The 18,971-nt window shown below is 45.4% G+C and overlaps 1 protein-coding gene across 6 annotated transcripts in view; it reads left to right on the forward strand.

Annotated features, from left to right (window-relative positions):
• Window positions 1-18,971, forward strand: part of PDPK1 (3-phosphoinositide dependent protein kinase 1) — a 152,157-nt gene that overhangs the window by 105,067 nt on the left and 28,119 nt on the right. For all 6 annotated transcript variants that reach the window (XM_075899975.1, XM_075899974.1, XM_075899973.1 and 3 more), the window contains 3 exons: window positions 13,977-14,085; window positions 16,891-16,982; window positions 18,618-18,713. In XM_075899975.1, coding sequence (XP_075756090.1) covers window positions 13,977-14,085; window positions 16,891-16,982; window positions 18,618-18,713 — 297 coding nt within the window. The remainder of the gene's footprint in view (window positions 1-13,976; window positions 14,086-16,890; window positions 16,983-18,617; window positions 18,714-18,971) is intronic.

Below are 18,971 nucleotides of genomic sequence, written 5' to 3' on the forward strand. Positions count from 1 at the left end.
GGCCTCAGGGATTCTTAATCATTTGGGAATTTTTAAATAGAGACCTGTTCTAGGAATTGCTTTGGGGTAATTCTCTGGTCTGTATTATATAGGAGGTACAACTAGGTAATCACAATGATTTCTTATCCTGGAATCTAAAAATCTGTGAGTGGGGGGGAGGATTTCATCTTTCTTCGGAATAGTTTGTGTGTCAGGAATGGCCCATGGCCTACCCCACTGTTGTGAGGCTACATCTCATTCATCTGCTTCCCATTGCTCAAAAATGTCTTTTCTCTACTAGCAATGGAGTGAGTTTGAGAGCAAATAGTTTTGTATACAATGATCGTTAAACATTTTGTAAAATACTTCTTCACTGCCTATAAAATTAGTAAGTTGGTTAGATGGGCAGATATTTAACCAGTTAATATGCAAGTAGTTAGGCAACCATTATTTCTGTTCTAGTAAACTTAATTGTGTCTTTTGGCCTACCTTTGTGTAAACAGTCCATATCCTTTCCACAACAACACAGCCATTAGTGCAACTCGAGGTCTCTATTTGACCGTCTCCACATCAGAATCCATTTTCTGGTCAGCTGAATCCAAGACCAGTATGAGAATCCCACTGAAGCAAGGGATTCCCATCTAAATTCTAGGCTCCTCAGTTCACTAGGTCTTCCTTTGTTCCACTTCAAAACAGATTACTTTGGTATAACCCTTTTTTGTCAGGGTTGCAGGCTCCACCTTTGTATTCTTAAGGGGAACCATTGATATCTACTTTGTCATTTTCAGCAGCTGTTCTCTATAGCCAACTAACTTTCCTGGGTAACATACCCCGGGTTCTGCAATCTAAGAGGCAAGTTCTTAGTTTTTCCCCACCATATTGTACTAACCCCAGTCAGATCAGCTTCTAAACTTACCAAAAAACATATATCATCTGCCTCTTAAAGCTGCTTCCAAATCCTCATGTAATTAAGTGCGTGTTCCTATAGCCTGATCTTCAGGCTACAATCCAAACAACTCCTAAATCCTTATCAGACTTGCTCATCAGAGTTGTGGATGTGCTCAGTTTGATGCTTCCTAGGATTTACCAGAAGTACTAATCTTAATCACACCAGCTTGTTGAAAGACAGATGAAATACACTAAGTCCCTCCTGAAAGGCTTGCTTTTTTTTGCAACAAATGAAAAATCGGGACTTAGAAAACTGCACAGTGTGACCAAGTAATAGATTTGCTAATATAGTTCCGATTTTTAAGAAAGGGAAAAAAAGCGACCCGGGTAACTATAGGCCTGTTAGTTTGACATCTGTAGTATGTAAGATCCTGGAAAAAATTTTGAAGGAGAAAGTAGTTAGAGACATTGAGGCTAATGGCAATTGGGACAAATTACAACATGGTTTTACAAAAGGTAGATCGTGCCAAACCAACCTGATCTCCTTTTTTGACAAAGTAACAGATTTTTTAGATAAAGGAAATGCAGTGGATCTAATCTACCTCAACTTTAGTAAGGCATTTGATACAGTACCACATGGGGAATTATTGGTTAAATTGGAAATGATAGGGATTAATATGAAAGTTGAGAGGTGGATAAGCAACTGGTTAAAGGGGAGACTACAGCGGGTCATATTGAAAGGTGAACTGTTGGGTTGGAGGAAGGTTCTTAGCGGAGTTCCTCAGGGATCTGTTTTGGGGCCAATTTTATTTAATCTTTTTATTGCTGATCTTGGCACCAAAAGTGGAAATGTCCTAATAAAATTTGCGGATGACACAAAGTTGGGAGCTATTGCCAATTCAGAAAAGGATCGGGATATCATACAGGAAGATCTGGATGATCTTGTAAATTGGAGTGATAGCAATAGGATGAAACTTAATAGTGAGAAGTGTAAGGTTATGCATTTAGGGATTAATAACAAGAATTTTAGTTATAAGCTGGGGACACATCAGTTGGAAGTAACGGAGGAGGAGAAGGACCTCGGAGTCCTGGTTGATTATAGAATGACTATGAGCCGCCATTGTGACATGGCCGTGAAAAAGGCTAATACGATCTTGGGATGTATTAGGCGAGGTATTTCCAGTAGGGATAAGGAGGTGTTAGTGCCATTATACAAGGCATTGGTGAGACCCCATTTGGAATACTGTGTGCAGTTCTTGTCTCCCATGTTTAAGAAGGATGAATTCAAACTGGAACAGGTACAAAGAAGGGCCACTAGGATGATCCGAGGAATGGAAAACCTGCCTTATGAAAGGAGACTCAAGGAGCTTGGCTTGTTTACTTTAACCAAAAGAAGGCTGAGGGGGGGACATGATTGCACTTTTTAAATATATTAGAGGGATAAATACCAGGGAGGGAGAGGAATTATTTAAGTTTAATACCAATGTGGACACAAGAACAAATGGATATAAGCTGGCTAGTAGGAAGTTTAGACTTGAGATTAGACGAAGGTTTCTAACCATTAGAGGAGTGAGGTTCTGGAACGGCCTTCCAAGGGAAGTAGTGGGGGCAAAAGATCTATCTGGCTTCAAGATTAAACTAGATGGGTTTATGCAGGGGATGGTTTGATGAGAGAACATGTTCTTGGTAACTAATTGACCATTGGTTATCAGTGGGAAATAGGTCAATAGAGGGATGATAGGAATTACTAGAGAACTTTCTGGGTGTCTGGCTGATGAGTCTTGCCCACATGCTCAGGGTTTAGCTGATCGCCATATTTGGGGTCAGGAGGGAATTTTTCTCCAGGGTAGATTGGCAGAGGCCCTGGAGGTTTTTCGCCTTCCTCTGTAGCATGGGGTACAGATCACAGCTAGAGGATTCTCTGCATCTTGGGGTCTTCGAAGTATTTGAAGGCTTCAATATCTGAGATACAGGTGAGAGGATTATTCTGGGAGGGGTGGGTGAGATTCTGTGGCCTGCACTGTGCAGGGGGTCAGACTAGATTATCATAATGGTCCCTTCTGACCTTAAGGTCTATGAGTCTATGTTGTAAGATGAAAGCCTAAAACAAAAGCCCGTGTAGCACAGGCCTGAGGCCTAGCTAACAATGGGTAGCACTTGACTAATATAAAGCAAAGCTAAGCTGTGACACAGAGGCAGGCCCCTGCTCACAGAACTTGGCATGAAAAAGGCTGAGTGCATAAAACACTAATTGGTAATAGGCCCAGGTATAGAACAGTAATTGGTACTAGGTACGGACCACAAAATAGTGATAGAAATGTAGCCGTGTTAGTTTGGGGTAGCTGAAACAAAATACAGGTCTATGTAGCACTTTAAAGACTAACAAGATGGTTTATTAGATGATGAGCTTTCGTCCTTTGGGTATGATGTCCATCTTCTTGCACTTGGATAGAAAGATGATGTCTGTCTGTATCTCTGCAAGTTTCTTCATATGGTTGATGGATTTCCATTCCAAACAGCTAAATGTAGTGCCTTGCATGTAGAATAGTGATAGAAATGTAGCCGTGTTAATCTGGTGTAGCTGAAACAAAATACAGGACTATGTAGCACTTTAAAGACTAACAAGATCTAATAAACCGTCTTGTTAGTCTTTAAGGACCACGAAATAGTAATTGGTACTGGTCATAAGTGGAAAGCACATTCTAAAACAGTGGTCACCAACCAGTTGATCGGGATCTACTTGGAGCCTCTGACAGGTGATCCTGACTGCTCTGGCTAGAAGGCTATCAAGTGCATGCACTTCAGCTACCCCTCCCCCCATTGCCCTGCTGCTCCTGCCCAGAGCCGCCCCTTGGGAGCCTCCTGCTTGTTGTGCAGAGTGGGGGAGACAGGCAAGGGGGCACTGATGTCACTCTGCCCCCCTCCACTGTACCCCGTCTTCACAGAGTGTAGAGGGTGGGGCCTCAACAAAGGGGTTGGGTAGGGGTACTTGGGTTTGAGGTAGATCCTGGACTGACTTAAATTGAAAAAGTGATCTTGTGCTTAAAAAGGTTGCAGACCTCTGTTCTAAAAGAATGGTAACATCAGCTTGTTAAAAAAGACCTTGGTACCCACACTCCCCACTAGGGTTGCCAGGTGTCTGGTATTCACCCGGAGAGTCCGGTATTTGTGGGCTCCATCTGATTTAAAAAAAACCCAGGAAATACCAGACACGTGAAATGTCCAGTATTTCCTGTTTCCCTCGGACGGAAGCCCGAAGGGGGCAATCTTCCCCTGCGGCGTCTGGTGGGGCTGGGAGTGTGAGGAGTGCGGCAGAGTCATAGCGAAGGGGGGCAGGAGGGGGCACTTGCTGGGCGCCATGCTGGGGGGGCAACGGGCTGGGGTGGGAGCGAAGCGCATGCTCCTCTGGCCCACATGACCTGCAGAGATCTGGGAGCTGTCCACATGATGTCAGTGGGAGCTGAGGCGGCCGGGCGGCAGGAGCAGCGACTTTAAAAGTAAGATTAACTTACCCGGCTGTCCTGTTCTTCCAGTGCCTGACTCTGCGGGGGAGGAGGGGGGTTTGATTGAGGTGGGGTACTCCCGGTGCTGCGGGGGGGCCTGGCTCAGGGGGTGGGGTGAGTGCACTGGGATGGGAGACTGGGGGGCTTGGCTCAGGGGGAGGGGTGGGTGCATTGGGGGTTAGTGTATGGCCCCAAACTAGAGGGAGCGGTGCAACTTTTGCTTAACAACCTTGGTCTCTCCCCCCCCCTTCTTTTTCCCTTGACAGAATTTTTTCCTGGTGTTTTTTGGGGGGGGGGAGGCGTGTTCAGTATTTATTGTTAAACCATCTGACAACACTATTCCCCTCAGATGCCAACCCTGTTCAGGGATGATTGCTCGAACCATGAGGTGCTGGGGGATGGGTAGTATCTGAGTAGCACCAGAGGGTGGCAGCCTAGCAACTTCAGGAGTGATGTGTAACTTGTTTGTACTTCTATATAAAGTGGTGTCTTGGGGGGGAACAGTCTTTGCCCAGCCGAGGGGGCAGGGGGACCTCCCACTGACTGAGCTTGCTCTATTGTTACAGTACGTATGTGTAGTCATTCGGTAGAGTCTGCTGACAGCTATTACTGTACTTAACAATAAACCTGGCCGGGCGCCTTCCATCTCTCTCTGATTTGTGGTCTTTGGGGGCTCTCTGAGTCTGCTTTAACTAACTTTGCAAATCAACGTGACGCACACCATTGAGCACGCATGCATGCAGCCTTCTGGCTATCATCATCAATGGAGCAGGGGACCTGTCGGGACACCATGGCAGTAAATCCTGACCTACTACACTGGTGTCCTTACTACAGATGGATCCCACTGCTCTGGGAAGATGGATCTCCTGCACCAGTCATCAGATTCCTCTATCACCTCAGCTGTCTCTACAGGACTGCAGTGAACCACTGTTTTACTAGCTAACTGGAGACAGGAGTTCATAAAATCAAAATGTTCATAAAATTGAACATTTGAAAATTACAGGAAGTGGAATCATAAGTTACAGTATGGTGCCCTGCATCACTTTCTGGCTCTTCAATGCACTGGAAACAGGGGCAGTGGCTTGAAGATATTTTATGAGAAATACATCCTTTTTTTTCCCTTCAGCCTCATAACTTCTGTGATGTGATTTCCCTAATGCCTTGTAGTCTGTAAGATTGGGGTACATGATACTGAGGTTGTACTGTAATACTGTATTCTGAAGACAAGATCCCCTTTTATTGTATCATCTTCCTGAGTAGTTGAAGGAAGCGGTGGAAGACTTGATGCCTAATTTTAAAAAGCAGAGGCATTCATTAAGATCTGTTTGATGCTTCACACACAGCCATTTGCTCTGTAGTCACAACTGTCCCCAACAGATAAGCTAACTGTCTAAAGTGTTCTGGTCTGTCCATAAAAGGTACAAGAGAGCCCCTTTGAAGTGGCCTAGCTCATTTTAGTGTCTGGACAGATGAGAGATGGGAGAAATTAAGGAATTCTAAATCAGATTTTGTCTACACTACAGGGTTTTTGTGCCAGAAGTTTTTTGTGGAAGAGATCTTGCGCAAGAAGTTTTTGCAGAAAAGCACATCCACACCTCAAAAGCATATCGCAAAAGTGACGTGCTTTTGTGCAAGAGAGTGTCTACACTGCATGGACACCCTTGCACAAGAAAGTTCTGATGGCCATTCACAGAATGGCCATCAGAGCACCTGTGCTTTTTGTGGTAGGCTCTTTTTGCGCAAGAAACCTCTGTTGAGCATCCACACACTTCTTTTTCTGCTTCAGCTCTTGCACAAAAAGGTGTTATGCCTTGTAGAAGGAGGTGTACCTACTCCGCAGAAAGCCCTCTTGTCTGATGATTGACTATAGATTTTCTTACACAAAAACGCGCTTGAGGTGTGGACGCTCCGCGGGTTTTTGTGCAAAAATCCTGTAGTGTAGACATACCCGTTGGCTGTGTGTACACTGGCATCCCTTCCGGAAAAGGGATGCTAATGTAGCACTTTGGATTAGGCAAATCCGCGGGGGATTTAAATATCCCCCGCGGTATTTGCATTAACATGGCTGCCACTTTTTTCCGTCTTGGAGATAAGCCGGAGAAAAGCGCCAGTCTAGACGTGATTCTCCGGAAAATAAAGCCTTTTCCGGAGGATCTCTTATTCCTACTTGACCAAGAGCGGTTGCTTTCCAACCACCGACCAGCTTGACCTGCTGTTCACAAACAGGGAGGAGCTAATAGGGGAAGTAGAGGTGGGTGACAGCCTGGGAAGCAGTGATCACGAGGTGGTAGATTTCAGGATCCTGACCAAAGGAGGAAAGAGTAGTAAAATACACACCCAGACTTCAGAAGAGCAGACTTCAGCTCCCTCAGAGACCTGATGGGCAGAATCCCCTGGGATGCTAACATGAAGGGGAAAGGAGCCCAGGAGAGCTGGCAGTATTTTAAAGAAGCCTTATTGAAGGCACAGAAAGAAATGTGGAGCAAGAGAAGCAAATATGGTAAGAGACCGGATTGGCTTACCGGGGAAATCTTTGGTGAACTTAAGCACAAAAAGGAAGCTTACAAAAAGTGGAAACTTGGACAGATGACTAGGGTAGGGTATAAATGCATAGCTTGAGAATGCAGGGGAGTTATCAGGAAGGCGAAAGTGCAATTGTAATTGCAACACGCAAGGGATGTGAAGGATAACAAGAAAGGTTTCTACAGTCATGTTATCAAGAAGAAGTTGATCAGAGAGGGTGTGGGGCCTCTACTGGATGAGGGCGGTAACCTAGTGGCAGATGATGTGGGGAAAGCTGAAGTACTCAATGCTTTCTTTGCCTCTGTCTTCATGGACAAGGTCAGCTCCCGGACTAATGCACTAAGTGACGCAATATGGGACGACGGTGGACAGCCCTTGGTGGGGAAAGAACAGGTTAGGAACTATTTAGAAAAGCTAAATGTACATAAATCCATGGGTCCGGACTTAATACATCCAAGGGTACTGAGGAGTTGGCAAATGTTATTGAGGAGCCTTTGGCCGTTATCTTTGAAAAGTCGTGGAGGTCAGGAGAGATCCTGGATGATTGGAAAAAGGCAAATGTAGTACCCATCTTTAATAAGGGGAAGAAGGACAATCCAGGGAACTACAGACCTGTCAGTCTTACCTCAGTCCCTGGAAAAAATCATGGAGGGGATCCTCAAAGAATCCATTTTGAAGCACTTGGAATAGGAGAAGGTGATCACGAATAGTCAGCATGGATTCACGAAGGGCAAGTCGTGCCTGACCAATCTGATTAGCTTCTATGCTGAGGTAACTGGCTCTGTGGATATGGGGAAGTCAGTGGATGTTATATACCTTGACTTTAGCAAGGCTTTTGATACAGTCTCCCACAATATTCTTGCCAGCAAGTTAAGGGAATGTGGATTGGATAAATGGACGGTAAGATGGCTAGAAAGCTGGCTAGAAGGTCGGGCCCAGTGGGTAGTGATCAACGGCTCGATGTCAGAGTGGCGGTTGGTTTGTAGCAGAGTGCCCCAAGGTTTGGTTCTGGGACCAGTTTTGTTCAACATCTTTATTAATGACCTCGAAGAGGGGATGGATTGCACCCTCAGCAAGTTTGCGGCTGACACTAAGCTAAGTGGAGAGGTAGATATGCTGGAGGGCAGGGATAGAATCCAGAGTGACTTAGACAAATTGGAGGAATGGACCACAAGAAATCTGATGAGGTTAAACAAGGACAAGTGTAGAGTCCAGCACTTGGGACGGAAGAATCCCAAGCATTGCTACAGGCTGGGGACTGAATGGCTAAGCAGCAGTTCTGCAGAAAAGGAGCTAGGGATTACAGTGGATGAGCAGCTGGATATGAGTCAACAGTGTGCCCTTGTAGCCAAAAAGGCTAATGGCGTATAAGGTTGCATTAAGAGGAGCATTGCCAGCAGATCCAGAGATGTGATTATTCCTCTTTACTCGGCTCTGGTGAGGCAACATCTGGAGTATTGCATCCAGTTCTGGGCCCCCCACTACAAAAAGGATGTGGATGCATTGGAGAGGGTCCAGCGGAGGGAAACCAAAACAATTAGGGGGCTGGAGCATATGACCTATGAGGAGAGGCTGAGGTAGTTGGGTCTGTTTAGTCTGCAGAAGAGAAGAGTGCGGAGGGGATTCGATAGTAGCCTTCAGCTTCCTGAAGGGAGGTTCCAAGGAGGCTGGAGAAAGGCTCCTAGCATACACAGAATTCCAGTGTATTGTAGATCACTGAAGCATCAAAATTGTTTGGCCTTACAGTCAGCCTAGAAAAAACTGTGGTGTTGCATCACTTATCTTCACCATTCCTTGCCATATCCCCAGGCATATCTAGTGGAACCCATCTCAGCAGAAATATTTCCAGTGATGGATCTCTTGACAAAGTGATCATGAACAGGATACAGAAAGTTTCTCAGTCATTAGGAAAGATATGTGTGAGAGTCCTGAAATCCCATAACGATAACCTTCTAAAAAAACACCTTATGTTTTTGTGCTCACATCTCTTCTCTGTGGCTGAGAGACTTGGACACCAGACAAATGACACATCAAACAGCTAAAGGCCTTTCATATGTTGCTTCTGTGGGGGATCTGCTTGTAGGACACAATTACCAACCTGGAGGTAGGGATGTTAGCAGTAGTCAACTGGAGTATTATCAACTCCTCTCCTCCCCCCCCCCCCCCCCCCCCCGCATCTGAGAAGTAGCTGGAGAGGGGGTGCAGGGTGGAGGACAGGAGCGGATGTTGATGGAAGCCGGCTTAAAAGCCGGTTCCCCGCAGCATCAGCTCCGTGGTGTCGCGCCCCTTGTCCCCGCCACCTCTGTTGTGAGGGAGGGGAGGCTGCTGTAAAGCAGCCTCTGCCCACGGCAGGCCAAGGCTCACCATGGGTAGAAATTGCTCTGGCAGCAGCCTCTGTCTGTGGCCATCCCTGGTTACTGCGACCAGGGGCTGCTGGACTCAGTGCGAGCTGGGACCGAGCAGTCCCGGCCCATGCTGGTCCGGGACACTGCACTTCTGCATTTGAAATGTATTGAGATCCTGGTGGCTTTTGTGACATTTGAAATGCAGAGCCACAGCACGGGTAGCTCCCAGAGTCAGCATGAGCTGGGATTGCTCAGTTCTGGCTCGAGCCAGCTCCTGGACCTATCCCCGCTGCAACTCTGCAGAGCGGTCCTTATCGACTAGTCGTGTAATCCAGGGGTGGCCAACCAAAACCTGAGAAGGAGCCAGAATTTAATAATGCCAAAAAGCAACAGTTCTATGTCACCAGCCCTGATCATCTCCCCATCACCCCTCTCAGCACATGCCATCCACCAGACAGTGCCTCCTCCTCCTGATCCTCCTGCCCACTGGGATCAGCTCTTTCTCAGTGGGAGACACTGGAGTGTGGAAGCATGGGTGTGCCAGGCTCAGTGGAGAGGGTAGGAAGTGGCAGGATCCTAGGGGGAAAGGGTGAAGGGGGACAGTGCCTAGGGCAGCACTGGGGGTTGAACAGTGAACACCCTCCAGCCCAGTGGAAAGTTGGTACCTGTAGCTCCAGCCCTGGATTTGGTACCTATGCAAGGAGCCACATAGTAACTTCTGAAGAGCCGCATGTGGCTCTGGAGCCACAGGTTGGCCACTTCTGGTGTAGTCGATCCATATCGACTACATAATTAGTCAAATAACTGCAGTTTAACATCCCTACCTGGATGGTCTCCAAAAGTCAAATGCCCTAAGCATTGAGACCATGCTCACAAAAACTAAATTACACTGGGTTAGACTAAGGATGTGAATGGGTAACCAATTACCCAGTAAGCATCACCCTTAACGGTCAATGGGTACCCAGGAGCAGCTCTCGGCCCGCCTGCCCTAGCCCCGAGGGCTCCATGTTTTACCCTTCTGCTGCTGTGGTTCCTGGAAGAACCCTGCATTTCCACAGATACAGATTCATATCCATGGATATCTACAGGGCTCTACACATTGAACACAAGCTTGTCTTTTTAATTTTTTTATAACATATTTTCGTAACATAGTACCTTCCTACCAAACTGGCTTTGTAACTTGTAATGTTAACCTCCACATCTAGAAACATAAAAGTGGCTATACTGGATCAGACTAATGGTCCATCTAGCCCAGTAGCCTGTGTTCCAACAATGGCAAATGCCAGGTGCTTCAGAAGGAATGGACAGAACAGATAATCCTCAAATGACTGTTCGCTATCACCCGTTCCCAGCTTTTGTCAAATAGAGCAGTGGTGTGCAACCTGTGGGTCACAACCCCCTCGGGTGTTGCTGCGCCGTGCCAGCCGCCATTTTGTTTTCCTGCTCAACCAGATTTTTCTTGGCCCTGGGGGTAGCGAATTAAAAAAGGTTGAGCACCACTGAAATAGAGGCTTAGAAACACTTCAGAGCATGGTTTTGCATCCCTTCCCATCCTGGTTAATAGCCTTTGATGACTTCTCCTCCATGAACTTATCTAGTTCTTTTTTGAACTTTCTCATGGTTTTGGCCTTTACAGCCTCCTCTTGGATGAGTTCCACAGGTTGATTATGTGCTGTGTGAAGAAATACTTGCTTTTCATTGAGTTAAACCTGCTACCTGTTAATTTCATTTGACAGCCCCTAGTTCTTGTGCTATGAGACGGAATAAATAACACTTCTTTACTTTCCCCCACCAGTCATGATTTTAAGACCTCTATCTTATTTCGCCTTAATTGTTTCTCTTCCAAGCTAAAATGTGCCAGTTTTATTCATCTCTCTTCCTGTGGAAACTGTTCCACACTCCAGTCATTTTGGTTGCTGTTTTCTGGACTGTTTCCAATTCCAGTACATCTTTTTTGAGATCAGGTGACCAGATCTGCATGTAGTATTTAAGGTGTGTGCATACCGTGGATTTTTATAGAGACAATATAATGTTTCCTGTCTTATTCTTTATTTTTTCCTTAATGGTTCCCAACATTTTGTTCGCTTTTTCGATTATCGCTGCACATCGAGTGGATGTTTTCAGAGAAGTATCCAAATGACTCCAAGATCATTCCTGAGTGGTAACAGCTCATTTAGACACATCATTTTATATACATATTTGTGATTGTTTTCCAGTGTGCATTACTTTGCTTTTATCAACAGTGATTTTTATCTGACATTTCATTGCCCAGTCACCTAGCTCTTTGAGATCCCTATGTAATGCTTCACAGTATGCTTTGGACTTAAATATTTTGAATAGCTTTGTATCAGCTGCAAATTTTGCCACCTCACTGTTTACCCCTTTTTCGAGATCACCTATGAATATGTTGAACAGCACTGGTACCAGTACAGGCCCACAGAAGACACTGCCATTTACCTCTCTCCATTGTCCTCAATACAATTGATAACAATAACTGTAGGTTTAAGTGGTAACAGCTGAATGTGTTTCAAATAGCTGACTGTACAATGCAATTACCTCTGTTCTTCTCTAGTGAGGAGCTTGGTATGGACACAGAAAGGCTAAACAATAGGGTGCGTATTCCTTTGTGCTACTAGATTCTCAGGCCAGCTCTACGCTGGACCCAGAAGATCGGATTAAGCTACCATAAGCCGAGCTTGGCACCATCTTCGCGTTAGGAGGCCAATGCGAGCAAATGCTCCCGTTGGCTTCCCTTATTCCTCACAACTGTGAGGAGTACTGGCACATCTTCAGCATTTGACTTAATAAGTCTTAACTAGACCTGCTACATCAAATGCCAGGAGATCGAACTCTGGCACGGCAAGTGGAAAAGTGGTTTAAGCCTATACCACATAGCTGCTCCCTTAAACATCTTTACATTTTTTCCCATGCTGTTTTTTATGTATGCTTTTCTTTAATGAGTTCTCCATACAGCCATTTCAGGTTGAACCTCTGTAAACTGGGACACTCTGGTCCAGGAACAGGACCAGATTTTCTTGGTGGAAGGCTGGTGCCTAGGAGCCCTGCGGACTGGCATGTTTGCGAGCCGCTGGCACCGAGCTGCCAGCAGGGTTAGGAATGTAGATCACCACACCTGAGAAGCTGGGCGTGTGCCAGCGGGGCTGCCCAGCAGGGTTGGGAACCTGATGCGCTGCAGCGGGGCTGCTCAGCTAGGCTGCTCAGAGTGCCCCAGCTGGGCTGCCTGGAAGCGCCGGAAGCCCAGCACGCTACAGCAGAGCTGCCTGGAGGGGCTGGAAGTGGCATGCCTGAGCTAGGCTTCCCAGTGTGCCCCAGCTGGGCTGCTTAGCAGGGCAGGAGCCCGGTGTGGCAGGCAAAAGAGGGTTGGGGATCAGCAGGGCAGCGCCCTGAGGCGGAAGAGCGTGGTAGCATGGGGGCCAGAAATAACCTTCCCTGGTCTGGCAAATCCCTTATTTGAGACTGGTCATGTCCCAAAGGGGCTGGATCAGGGAGGTCCAACCAGTACCTTGTCTGTCGTCTTATCTGTTATTAAGACTCTCACTGGGATGCCAACCAAAATCAGCCTAGTGATCATAGCTAAGCAGGTAATGAGCTGTAAATATTCATATTTTCCTTCTTTCCATTTCCTGCCCTTACTTGCTTCCTCTAACCCAGTGGTTCTCAACCTTTTTACCAGTGTGGGTTGCTTCCAATGGTACCTTTATGGCCTACATGGCTATTACACAGGTTGCAGCCTTTCCCTAGGAAAAACAGCTGCAAATAAATGTATCAGTCACGCATCTGTAGTGTGGGGAAGTAGAGAGAGAAATACCAGTCACTCTGGGTTCTAGGCCTGTACATAATTTTGTGTCACTCAGGTTCCAAGACAGCAGATGACCATTTGAATTCAACCAGGTTTATTGCACTATATTTAAAACTACTGATACATTAATAGTTATGGATTCAGAATTACTATTATTTATGCATTGTCCGAAGTATGCTAAGTGCTTTACGGAAAAATTAACTATGCATTTAAGAGCATCAGTTTGCCCCTTCCCCCACACACACTACCCCTTCTGAACCCCAGTCTGTGACAAACACCCAGCAACTCTGTGTCCTTTGTTCATCCCTTTATCCTGAACCTCCTCTGCCTTATCGCTCTCCATGACTGGCTGCCCTGCTCTGTTAGCTACATGCCCTCTCTTCTGGTGCCACAGCTGCCCCTGGTGGGAAGAAGGTATAATTGCAGCATCTCCTGTAAATGTATTTTCTGTGGTAGGAGGAATCTGCAGGGGAATGAACTCTGTGCATGTGCAAAACCCACAGAATTCCTCCAGGAGTACCGTTAGTAGGTTAAGTTTGAACAAAGGAAATGAGTTCATGTTGGAGTTGATACCATTTTTAACCTTTGTTCTGTTTCTTTGAGCTACCAGAGTAACATTCTGACTTTCAAGCATTGTTTTTTAACTTCCAAAAGTGTGAGTATTTTATACTTATTGTGTTCTTATGTTTCAGTAAGTATGAATAGTTTTAACTTTTTGTCTCTTAAATGGAAGAGGAACCAGCGAGACAGTGGCAAGTCCCTAATGTAACCTACCTTAAATATTTAAATCTGGGGCATACAATTCTTCTAAAATGTCTCCCCCTCCCCCTCTCCCCCCCCCCCCCCAATTCTATGGATAGAACTGAGCACTCCAGTCTGGGCATCTAATTCACTGAATCAGCTGCTTTTTTTTAACAGGATGAAACAGGTGCCTATTTAATAGACAGAGACCCAACCTACTTTGGGCCAGTGCTGAACTATCTCAGACATGGAAAACTCGTTATTAACAAGGACCTAGCAGAGGAAGGTAGGACTTAAACCAAATCCCTTGTTTACTTTATTTTTTCTCAGTATTGTAATTGCTGTGAAAATCACAAAAGAGAAATGGGGCTTGCCTATAGAGGGAAAATCTTATTAAATCAATTTCTATTTTCATCTGAGTTACACTGCAGACAAATCTCTACAGCATTCTACTCTGCCTCAGACAAAATGTAGTAGTTTAAGGCTGGCTAGCGTTGCCCACAGACTGGAGTTTGATTCTTGGCCTTGCTCCATGAACTGGAAACATTACGAAAGTGCACATTCAGTCACGATAATCTGGTACCTTGTCCCATTTGAAAGTGACAGCCCTACCTCTTTCCTGCAGAACTGGTGATCTTGAAGAAAGATCTTTCTGGTATTCTTAGGGATAGCTGTGAAGTGAGGTGTTGAAGATATAAAGCAAGAACAAACAAGCAGGGGCCGGGCTCTTTTGAGATACAGACTACACCAGTTAGGGGGAGCTCTTTTTTAATCCACTCCATGGCCACCTGGTGGACAAAGCCATTGAACATGTGTGGGTGTCCCATTCCAGCTGCTTACCCTGTCGGTAACGATAAGCCCAGGTGTCACTCTTGGGTGATGGGGGGGCACGCTTGTCCAAACACACTATCCAAGGCCAATGATCTCTCTTCAAATCCATACTCCACATAACTCTGTTGGAGCTTCAGCTAGTCTAAACGGCATGCCATTGTTTTCTGCCCCTCATTTGCAGCAAGACCTACGTGTCCTTACCGATAATCTCAACACTATTTCTTAAGTCAATTGCCTGGATGGAGCTCCATCCTGCCCCCTCTCGTCAGAGGCATTTCCTACAATATTGACTTCATATTATCCTACTTAATGGGCAAAACCAATGTCATAGCTGACAGTCTCAGCATAAATTTCTCCCAAGCTCGTGAATGGGAGATGGATCAAAGATTCTCATCAGTCTATTCCACTACTGAGGTTTTCCCTTAACAGTCCTTTTTGCAACATCCAACAATACCAGATGCCATCCGTACTGATCCCGTGCAGGACTGGCGCAAGATTGCCACTTTAATGTACGCTCCCCCCATTTCCACTGCTACATTGCATCCTTCAAAATATCAAAAAGGACAAAATAATGAAAAAGAGGTAACATTGTGGAGAAAAGCAGGAGTAGGAAAACTTTTCTGAGGGCCCTGCTGTTCTGACCAAGGCATAGAGGAGGGACTGAAGGATGATAGTCGCTCAAAGTGACATGAGCCAACTGTCCAGTGTCTGGAGCCAGCTGAGGCGCTGGTATTGGAAATCTCCCACTGGAAGGGCCAGGGGCATGCTGATACCTAAAGTGGAACACTCATTGAAGTTTTAGGTATCCCTCTGCCTGTGGCTGTCTGTGTAAATGCACTGCCTGTCAGATGTTTGTGGTTTGACAGAGCATTACAGTGTGAGAAGAATAGCCCAAGTTGGTGGGACAGAGGCTCAGCGGTCCCACAGTCCAGGTTGTACTCCATTGCATGGATGTGAATTGGGGTCCACGAAACTGGACTGAGAGGGGATGCAAAGGCAACCAGAGAGGTTAGATACATGAGTAGGAAATAATGAAATTTAAACTTGGGAAAATATTGTGAAAAACACTTGCTCAACATGAGGCAGAAAGCAGGGAATGCTGAAAGAGAGAATGGGCAGCATTCTGTACATGAAACTGCCATGTGGTGTTGGCAGCCTAGAAAAAAGGTCACTATGAGCAACTTTGCAACATAAGGCAATCTCTAACTTAAGGGGGATAGAAAGAAGTTTTCTCTGTAGCCTGGTTATTTCATAGCTGCCCTCTGCCAAATGTGTTTACCTTTCCCTGAAGCAGTTGGGGACTGTTCACAGATTGCATTTACATGAACCTTGGTCTGCTCTCAAATGACATTTATTGTGTTTATGGAGCACTCTATTAGAAACTTTTTTTAAACTGGGATTTCTAAAAGTGTGTGGGTGTTCCTTTAAAAACACTTCATTATTTGTTTGCATTTTGAGCCTAAAACAAGTTTCCTGAAATGGCCTAATAAAGTTTTTTCTGGGGTTGGTTCAAGTTAGGAATGTAAAATCCCAATTGATCAGTTAATCTAGGTATAGGGTACCTTTTTTGGGTTGGGGGCTGCTGACGCACATTAAAATCACTCAGGGGCCACACACAAGTGAGAAGCAAAAAAACCCAAACAAAACCAAACCAAAAAACCTCTCCCACCTTAATGATGTGTCCCCTGACTGAGAAAAACACTCCTTACATTCCCCTCACACGCCAGAGCCTAGGACAGCCCGGTCTAGTAGTTTTTGTGTGGGGCAGCAGGTATGCTGGAGCGCCAGTGCAGGCTCCTCAGTGCTGGGGTGGGAGGACCAGGCCTGAGTTTCCTACCCCTGAATTAACGGATTAAATGTTTGGTTAACCTAGAGTTTAACCAGTTAACTAAGTGGATTTCTTGGTGGGGGACCTTTCCAGCCCAGATGGAGTGGGCCCCGGGCTGCAGGACCCCTGCACTGGCTGCCAAGACTGAAGCAGTTCTCTACCTCGGCAGCCCACAGGAAGAGGGCTGCTCCCAGGAAACTGCTTAGCCAGTTACCAATTCACATCCCTAGTTCAAGTACAGCTCTTCAGAATGAGTTAAACCATGAATTATATAGGAGTGAAGGGCAGACCCATACATCTTGTGCACGCAGAGCTCATGAGGAGCATACTTTCCATTGCAGTGAAGAAGAGCCACCCAGAAACTGGCAGAAAGTCCTTCACCTGCAGTCTTGGTTTACGCTTTTCAAGCATAATTGTTTCTTCCCATGTCAGGTGTTCTGGAAGAAGCTGAATTCTACAACATCACATCACTAATAAAATTGGTGAAGGACAAAATAAGAGAGAGAGACAGCAGAATCTCACAGGTAGGACCTTTTCCTAATGTACCTTCCTAAATGTGACATACGAGGTAGGGCTGGTTAGTCAGTCATTTGTAACTCCCCTGCTGATGTTGATTGGGTGCCCCTTTCTCTCAATATTTTCCTAAGAAGATTTGGGGCTGTGGCAGTTTGCATTGTGACTTCAGTCCTTCTGACTAAGGGGATAAAACTGAACACTAGTGCCCTGCAGTTCCAGGTGGCCTCTGAGGCCAGAATAGCAACATCTGATCCATGCAAATTCTTGTTAATTAGAATGCTTTCAGATTTTGAATAACTGAACGGTGTGGCAGGATATTGGTGTGGGAGAAATCTGCTTGTCATGGTATTTAAACTCCGTAGGGATAGTTAGTATTGAAACATCGAGAGCAGTGACTGCAGATTCCCTCAGTATATGAGGTGATAAGAGACCCCCTAACTACAGGATAATTACAGTTTTTAAATTCTTATGCTGCGTAGGACTGGATAAGCACAATGGTCAGAGTATTCCCATTTAATAAAACAATCTGCTTTCCATTCAAGGAGCAAGACTTTGTGATGAGCCATAGCTTCACTTTTGTTGGTAAAACTTTTGCCATGCAAGGGTGTGAACCCTCCCCCCCCCCCCCCCCCCCCCCCCGACTGACTAAAGTTTTACTAACAGAAAGCATCCATGTAGATAATGCTTTGTCAGAGATACTGTTCCACCAATAATGCCACTGCTGCTTTTTGGGGGTGGTTTTATTTCTCACGATTTTATTTATCTCCTGCTGGCAAAGAGCAGCAACACAGGAGTCCTAACTGTGCTGCTACAGCTGGGCCACTGTAAGGTATGCAGTGTAAACATAGCCTTAGACTGTCATTGAGACAGAAGTAAATTAAAGCTTGAAACATAGCTGATCAGTGCCTGTGTGTCTGGTTCAGTTGTTATTTTGTTAAGGGTGACTGTCACAAACCAAAATTGGTATTAGGATTTTCCTAGGATTACAGCCCCATTTCATTAGAGCTGTGTTACTTTCAAAGGGATATCATTCTAAGATGCCTGCTGATCTGTGGAGTTTCAGATAGGGATGTGAAGGGTAAACCAGAAAGGTGAAAGGTTACAGTTTCCAGTTAACCAGTGGGGTCTGGAGCAGCTCCCCACCTGCCTTAGGCAGGGAGCTGCTCTGGCAGTCCAGATCAGCCTCTGTCCATGATAAGTCCAGTCACACACTTCACAGGAAGGGGCTGTTCCATTTGTTCAGGGTTTAACTGGTTAACTGATTAAATGGGATTTTACATCCCTAGTTTCAGGAGTTTTAGCACCTGCAATGTTTGTGAAATGTTTCACATCTTTTATACAAGGTTATTCAGAAAGGGTAATGAATGGACAGAATTTGAACAAGCAAAAGAAAAAAAAAAGTAGAGAAAATATATCACTTAAAATCTGGTTCCAATGAACAACTGAGAAGAAGAGTGTTGCAAACACATCATTAGATGCCAAAAGTATCAAACCTGGTGACTTAGCTAGAGCCTCAACTGACCGTCTGGTGTTCAGTGTGTCTTTATTCCTGCATACCTTTTTAAGGAATGAGAATTCCCAGTGATGATACACATTGTTGAATACCTCATGCTGTATTGAGTGTCTGATGTTACTTCCTTAAGGTGCCGGTCAAACATGTATACAGGGTGCTGCAGTGTCAGGAGGAGGAGCTCACCCAAATGGTCTCCACTATGTCTGATGGCTGGAAATTTGAACAGGTAACAAGACAAACAGGAGATTTCATTGATTTGTCTTGATTAAACTGCCAGTCACGTCTGATGAGAAATTTTACAGTTTTCTGTTTTCTGTATAAATGCCTTAATTAAATTAAATGGAGTGGGTAGCTCAGGAGACTGGAAATGGAATTCATATTGACATCTGAGTGCCCCCTGGAGCATTTGAAAATTAATGTTCTAGTTCTTCATTCATTTCAGTCCAGTTCTTGCATATGTGGATGTCTGCATCACACGGCTCTT

This window comes from Pelodiscus sinensis, chromosome 16 (assembly GCF_049634645.1).
Source record: "Pelodiscus sinensis isolate JC-2024 chromosome 16, ASM4963464v1, whole genome shotgun sequence".
NCBI classification, from domain to species: Eukaryota; Metazoa; Chordata; order Testudines; family Trionychidae; genus Pelodiscus; species Pelodiscus sinensis.